Below are 8,070 nucleotides of genomic sequence, written 5' to 3' on the forward strand. Positions count from 1 at the left end.
TGATTTTTCGGATATAGACGACACAGAAATGGAATATATGATGGGATTTAATGAAACCGTGAATGATTCAGATATTTCTATGTCTAGTGACGATGATTCTGACGACGATGTGCCTTTAGTTGACTTAATTCAGCGACAGAATGTGAACCGACGTGACGAGGAAGTGGTGGGGTACAAGAATGGAGTGCAAATTTTAGACCGATAAATGTTAACGTTTTCAGTGGAAATCCGGGACCTTCCGTGATTATGGATGTAAATAAAACTGAAATGGATTTTTTAAATTTATTATTCACACCCCAGATGATTCAACAAATCGTGGATGAGACCAACAAATATGCAACAAAAAAGCAGCTGGAGAAACCTGATGATAAATGGAGGAACGTTACATTTAGTGAAATAAGAGCCTATCTTGGATTTCAGATTGTGATGGGATTATTGCAGCACCAAATTTGGATATGTACTGGAGTAGTGATCCTATGTTTAGTCCATGTGGAATAAAAGAGAGAATGACACGCGATCGGTATGATAAAATCAGTAAGTACTTCCACGTAGCTGACACATCATGCAATCCGGCACGCGGACAACCAGGCCATGACAAACTTTCTCATGTTCGACCGATTCTTGAAGCCGTGCGTGTAAATTTGATGGCCAATTATAAACCGCACCGTGAAACGACAGTTGATGAGGCTATGATTGGATATACCGGTCGCTTAGGATTCAGACAATATGTGCCAATGAAGCCGACTAAACGTGGGATCAAAGTGTGGGTAAGGGCGGACCCTCACAATGGATATGTGAATGACATTCAAGTGTATTTAGGTAAGGAGAACCGTGACGGAGACAAGGGTTTAGGGGAACGAGTTGTGATCGATTTAGTAACACCAATTTTGAATCGCGGACATCATGTGTATTGTGACAATTATTTCACTACGGTAGGGCTATTCGAAGAATTACAACAGCAAGGAACTTACGCGTGTGGAACATTTAGATCCAACAGACGAGGAATTCCGGACGAAATAAAACAGCAGAAGCTGAAGGAACAAGGGACATCTATCACGATGCAGAAAGGAAACATGGTTGCGACAGCTTGGAGGGACAAGAAGACCGTATTCATTTTATCTACAAACTTCGATCCAACAACGCCGAGAACAACAGTTCAACGAAGGCAGAAAGACGGAAGTCAGAAAGATGTTTCTTGCCCGGAGTCCGTACGAAATTACACAAAGTACATGAACGGTGTTGACCATGCGGATCAGCTACGGGCAATGTACAGTCTAGCGCGCAAGTCAGCCAAGTGGTGGAAATATCTTTTCTGGTTTTTAGTTGATCTTGCCATAGTTGGAGCCTATATTCTGATGAAGGAATCACCAAATCACCAACAGAAGACAAGAACAGGAAAACCTAAGCCACTGACACAACTGGATTTTCGAAAGAAAGTCGCGAAGCAGCTAATTGGGGACTTTATGCAGAAAAGGAAACGCAACGTGCTCAAGGAAAATATTCAGCTACAAGGCAGGATATGCTGGCCGGCTAATTTGGGAAAAAGGCGAACCTGTAAGATGTGTTCAAAAAATGGAAAGCGACGCGAAACACAGTATGGTTGTGAAGGATGCGGAGTGAATCTTTGTGTTGAGTGCTATAAGCCGTACCACGTTGAAAAATTTCCGGAGCGATTTGGGAAATAGTACTCAAAATCAGTGTGTAAATCTCTGAACATCAAGAGGGCTTGTAATTCATTAACAAAATATTAAATAAAATAAATATAAATATAAAAATCTATAAATTTACTGCTTAACTTCTCTATTTACAGCAGCATCTGTGTATGTATAAGCCGCATCATGAGAAACCTAACATAGTGCATTTCGGACCAGCATGGATCTAGATCAGACTGCGCGTAAGCGCAGTCTGGTCTAGATCTATGCTGGTCGCAGACGCGTTATGTTGATTTTCTCATGGCGCAGCCCCTATATGGTATCATCATTACCTGTCAGTCAACAGGAATGACATTTGATGTAAATATGTTTCAATATAATGTCTATAAATTATTTAACATTTCTACATTTTAAAAAATTCAAAATAATTACTTGCCGTCTTGAAAGTGTGCTAAATTAGAAATGTGTGTTTATTGAGCCAATGCAGTGTCGCGACTAGTTATGCGAAAGTGAAATTGTGCGCGTTATTCATTATTCGATATGTGGAAAATACAGGAATATATAAAGCGCAAAGGAAAAAATATATAGTGAACATCAAGGAGTTGGTAGCAAATTAAAAAATTAAGTACCCCCTTCCCTAAAAAAACCCCAAAAAAAAAACAAAAACAAAAAAATAAACAAAAAAATACACATATATATTGTACATTACTGTATATAAGTGAAATGATTTTTTTTGACAGCATGCCCAGATCTTTATTGTATTGTATGGTGGTACATTGATGTGATGTAGTATATGTTCAAGTCCCTATATGTTCGGTACAATATACGCATGTATAGATAGATAATTCCACTTCTAAGAGTCAAAAGTCGTCCATTATATTTTTGGCCTTTGACAGACGGACAGACATTCAAATTTTGCGGATAAAAGGACAGGTTAGTAACTCAAAATGTCGAGTTAATAAGTTAATAATAAAATTCTCGACATTTCGACTTATTAACTCAAAATTTCCAGTTACTTACTTAGTTTCGAGTTACTATCCCGAGAAATGTCGCACCTGGCACTAATGCTCTGCCGTAGTTGTGACGCCATTCCCCTTTGATTACACGCGTTGAGATCATTTGCGGCGATACTTTAAACTGAAGTTAGGCTCTAGAACAATAGATCATTTATATAATAATGAAATTGTAGATACATAGGTAATAAACAGATTAAGTTTAGTAGAGCCTTTCATGGAGTATAAACAAAATATTTTTTGTATGAGAATCCACTGTATGGTACCAAGGGAAAATGTTTTATTTAAGAAAAATCAAAATGGGCACTATCGTCAGATTTCAATGTTATTTTGTGAAGGATATTGTGGTGTTTGTTCAAATGATTCATGTTCTTCAAATTCCTTTTTTTTTGTTTTGTTACACAGGCGGTTTTCCAGCTTTGATGGTGGTGGAAGACCGCAGGTTCCCCTCAATTTATTGTATCATCAAGGACCAGCACTCGATAGAACGACCGACCTTCCGTAAGCCAGTTGAAAAATTCAACGCCTCGAGTGAGGCTCAAAGCCACATCGGAAATTAGCGACCTTTACCACTCGGCTTCGGAGACCTCTCTTCAGATTCTACCAATTTACATATAACTGTTATTTCTGATATCATGGCAACGGAAATTCCAAAGGAGGCATGCATCATGAAAATATAGATTTTGTTTGTTTGTTTCTTTTGGGTTTTCAACAGTATTGAGTTATTAAACGGTGGGCAGTTTACCTAAAAAGTGTTCCTGGATTCTGTTCCAGTACAAACCTGTTCTTAGCAAGTAACTGCCAACCTCTCCACAAGAATCAGAGGACGAATGACATCAGACACAATGTCGGTCTCGTCACGGAGAACATACGACTCGCACGAGGATCGAACTCACGACCGCGCGATTCGTAGATTCGTGTGGTGAAGTTGGCAGTTACTTGCGGAGAAAGATTTGTATATACATATATTTTACTATTATGATATTTACAACTTTTCAAAATCCCAACACTACTGTTTGCAATATGTTTTCACTTTAAGCAAGTAAGTATTTATACGCATAAAGATCTGCAAAACAATGCCGTTTTGATTTCAGTGTTGAAAAACGCATAGATTTCATGAAAACGATAATTTGTTATTGACATTCGAAGTTGAATAAGTTATTAATTTGGTGCAAATTAGCTGATTGAATTAGACCCATGGCCGTTTATGTAAGTATACAGAGGTTTCCTTTCTTCTAACGAAGACAAACTGTTTCTTTTTAAATATTGTGACGAAAATTGGATCTTTGTTTATTTCGTCGGCGTGACTCGACGGCTTCCGTTGAATGGGTGGAGAAATCTCTTAAAGTTGTGATAACGTGACTAAGGGCCAAGGCTGATAATTTATTGGGGTGGACTCAATATTTGTAGTTGTAGTTCTATGATTGACGATCTATCTCTGAAGTCGTAGTTCTCTAGGTGTTGTGATTCAGACTAAGAACTAAGACTCAAGACTTGTCTTTGACTTGAAATATATTATCTAGGATAGGATAAATGGTATAATATTTATAATAAAATAATATTTTCGGTGTTTAAAGACATTTCTAGTACATTTTCTTACTTAAGTAAAACGTGATGAAAATGATGCTAATGGTAATTATAATGTCCACTGCAAGGCATGCCCTATTTGTATATTATCTCACTGAATTTGTAAACATAATACTAGGTCAAAGACAAAGGGATGCATGTGGATTGTTAATATAGATCAAGTACGAAATAAACAAATAGTATCACGGTACGAATATGTGTGAGACAGCAGGTTAAAGGTGGAGGTCCCGACTCGGGCTCTGTAATGATTGCACGTTATTCCCACTCTCTGCCACTTAATCTCAATTTAACAGATGTTTTACTTATATATTCATTTTGGATCTAAAAATATCAACTTACCTTTTCATTCTTAAAGCTACTTTCTATTTTTACACATACGGCGAAAAACATTTTTTTTTATAATAATTGTAGTAATTATCTTAAATAACTTAAAGCTAGGTAAAGCATTTACTTCCAGGCATATTTGCGACATTAAACATAATTTCAATCACCGAGTCGAAAATGGTAACCGTTTATATATGAAATTACATCTTTAAAAACAATTTTCACGAAATTAGCAGCCATTTATTGCCTGGCCTAGCTTTGAAGCCTGTAACTTTCTGTGGAAAAGACGTTTACATTTTATATTCCTATGGTATGGATGTGTTCATGATTAATCCAAACGTACTTAAGTTCAAGCAAACAGTAGAGATTTTGCTGCACAAACATTTTCATTTTCAAGTTATGGGACATCACTTTGATATTTTACTACTACGAATATCGAGTCAACAATACTTGATATATAAACCTTTTTTTAATTCAAAAATCACTCTAAACCGAACAAATTTAAATTCCCGATTTTTTATTCATTTTGTATTGTAAAAATATCCCTTTAATCCGAAACCTCTTTACTCCGTAAACCGAACAACTTTTGAGATCAAATTATTTTAAAATTTACCCGTCTAATCCGAACTTTAGTCGTTATTATCAGTTATTCTTATGTTTATCTTTCTCATTTTTGACACTTTTGAGTCTTTTACAATTTAAATTATTGCTCTTTAAAAATCTGCAACAAACAACTGGCATACCGTTGATCATGTCAGATGCTTGCTTTCTAGATGCATGGGGGGAAGCACTGTCAATGTCATAGATCCTTCTTTGTTTATTTGTTCTGTACCTTCATCGGATCGGGTATCTACTGTCAGACCACTTCGGTTGCTAATAAAAAGTCGTCTGCTAGCTACATGTTTAACGTCGTTACAGCGCCACCTAATGTCACAGACCTTGAGAGATTTTGGAAGCTTGAATCAATGGGGATATCTGATGATGAGGCTGAAACATCTACTTCCGGTATACTAAACACCTATAAAGAAAACTGTATCACGTTACAAAAATGGGCGTTATGTGGCCAAGCTGTCTTGGAAAGAAGACACCCGTGCTTCCTACCAACTACGAAGTTTGCAAGAGACGAACAGAGAACACACTTAGACGACTTTCAACAGAACCGGATTTACTAAAAAAAATGGACAAATCATAGACGATCAGTTGATACGCGGATTTATTGAGATATGTGATGCAGACGCCACCCCCACCCACCCTGTACATTACATACTACATCATCACGTAAAGAAGGAGTCAAACACAACACCTATCCGTATCATGTATGACTGCAGTTGTAAGTCACGTGACCAGCCTAGTTTGAACGATTGCCTGTTGTCTACACCACCTGAAATAAATGGTTTGACTGGAATTCTACTTCGTTTTCGAATGAATAGATACGCCATAGCAACAGACATAGAGAAGGCTTTTCTTAATATTGGTCTAGACGAGAAGGATCGAGATGTCACGCGATTTCTATGGCTCAGCGACCCTAGCAACCAGACAGCGACTTGACAACATACAGATTCCGTGCAGTCCTTTTCGGAGCTACGTCATCACCTTTCATTCTGAGCGCAAAATATTGAAACACCTTGAACTTACAGCGACAAGAAGGCGAGTGAGCACTTACGACAAGATCTATACGTTGACAACGTTATTTCAGGCTTCCAACAGGAAGATGAGCTTCTACAATTCTACAGCGAGTCACGTGAGCTACTGTCGTCTGCAGATTTCAACTGAGGTCCTGGAGTTCTAATAGTAACAAGCTCCGTGTGCAAGCAATCAAAGATTCAGTCTTAGATTTAGATCGATGTCCTAAGGTACTTGGCATGAGATGGAACACAGAAAGTGACGTTTTACTGTATCCAGCGAAGAACATTCCAACTACCTAAATTATTACCATAGAGAAATATTGCAGCATACGTCCCGACTCTACGATCCCTTAGGTCTACTTAGTCCAGTTACCATCAGAGCGAAGCTACTTCTCCAAGAATATGACGATAGAAGTTTGAATGGGGCATGCCCTTACCGCACGACATACAAGAAAATGGCGTAGTTTGATTACAGCTTGAATTCAGTGACAACCACTATGTTCCTAGATACTACTTTGAGAATACACCGCATACACCTAACTACACTTGTATTCACATATTTTGCGACGCTAGTTTGTTATCTTATGGTGCTACGGCATACGTCTGCAGAGACAACCGGTCTACGTTGATGATGGCTAAGACGCGTGTTGCCCCGTTGAAAAAGTTAACGTTATCTAGGTTAAAGCTGATGGCTGCAGTGATTGATTCCAGACTCTGTAAATACCTGAAGCAGAACACAAGCATACCACAGATACACCTTTGGTCAGATAGTCAGATTGTGTTGTACTGGCTCCAGACGTCCAAGACACTCCAGCGATTCGTTAGGAACCGTGTGACTGAAATCCACGAGCTAACCGAAAACCGGAAATGTAGGTATTGCCCGACGAAGGACAATCCCGCAGATTTACTCACCAGAGGAATTTCGACATCGCACTTCAAAATCAGTTAGCTATGGTTCCACGGACCTAAATGGCTCACTACACCTGACAGTTGGCCAGTTTGGCAGGAAAGAGATACTTATGTTACTATGGCAACGATTACAGATCCAGTACCTACTAGCAAATCGGAAGATACAGCTTTACCAGTGAACAACAGCAGTTTTGTCGACATGTCAAGATTCAGCTCGTTGGCAAAGTTACTCAGAGTTACAGCTTATGTTACTGCGTTTCACTGATAACTGTCGAGGCGGGAGGTCCACTGAAAGTCAAGAAACTTTAACTACAGAGGAACTTCACAGGGCAGAGAATGTGTGCATACGAAGCTGCCAGATGTCTAAATATCAAGCAGAAGTGAAAGATATAACAGACCAAGAGATACAAACTCCCACTATCTAGACAACTTAAATTATTTCCCAACAGTGGAATTTTGAAGTGCCGTGGACGTATCCACAATGCACCACTAGACGAAATGACCAAGTACCCGTACCTGTTACCAACTAAACATCCATTCACCAACTTGATTTATCAAGTACGCACACTCAAGATTACTACATGCCGGCGTTAGTTCAACTACCACGTTCTTAAGACAGAAATATTGGATTCCGTCTATCCGTCTAAATGTGAAGGTCATACTACGTAAATGTACCTGTTGTAAGAAGATCGTTGGTAAACCATACTAAGCACCTGATCCACCTCCACTACCAAAAAGCAGAGTTTCTGACGTCAAGCCGTTTACCTACACAGGAGTAGATTTCACTGGGGCATTACTGGTTCGAGATAACAACAGAAACGACGTTAAGGCATACTTATGCTTGTTTACGTGTGCTTCTACGAGAGCAGTTCATCTAGAACTAGTTCCAAATCTATCAGCAGAGTCATTCCTACAAGCATTCCGACGTTTTCTAGCAGAAACTCTGTTCCTCACGTCATG

General features: G+C 38.7%; 1 protein-coding gene across 1 annotated transcript; it reads left to right on the plus strand.

Annotated features, from left to right (window-relative positions):
• Window positions 1-455: 455 nt before the first annotated feature.
• On the plus strand, window positions 456-1,685 carry LOC128554879 (piggyBac transposable element-derived protein 4-like). Its single transcript, XM_053536199.1, has one exon. It carries the CDS (start codon window positions 456-458, stop codon window positions 1,683-1,685), a length of 1,230 nt encoding a protein of 409 aa, XP_053392174.1.
• The last annotated feature ends 6,385 nt before the right edge of the window (window positions 1,686-8,070 follow it).

The sequence above is a fragment of the Mercenaria mercenaria genome, unplaced genomic scaffold, assembly GCF_021730395.1.
Source record: "Mercenaria mercenaria strain notata unplaced genomic scaffold, MADL_Memer_1 contig_833, whole genome shotgun sequence".
Classification (NCBI taxonomy): Eukaryota; Metazoa; Mollusca; class Bivalvia; order Venerida; family Veneridae; genus Mercenaria; species Mercenaria mercenaria.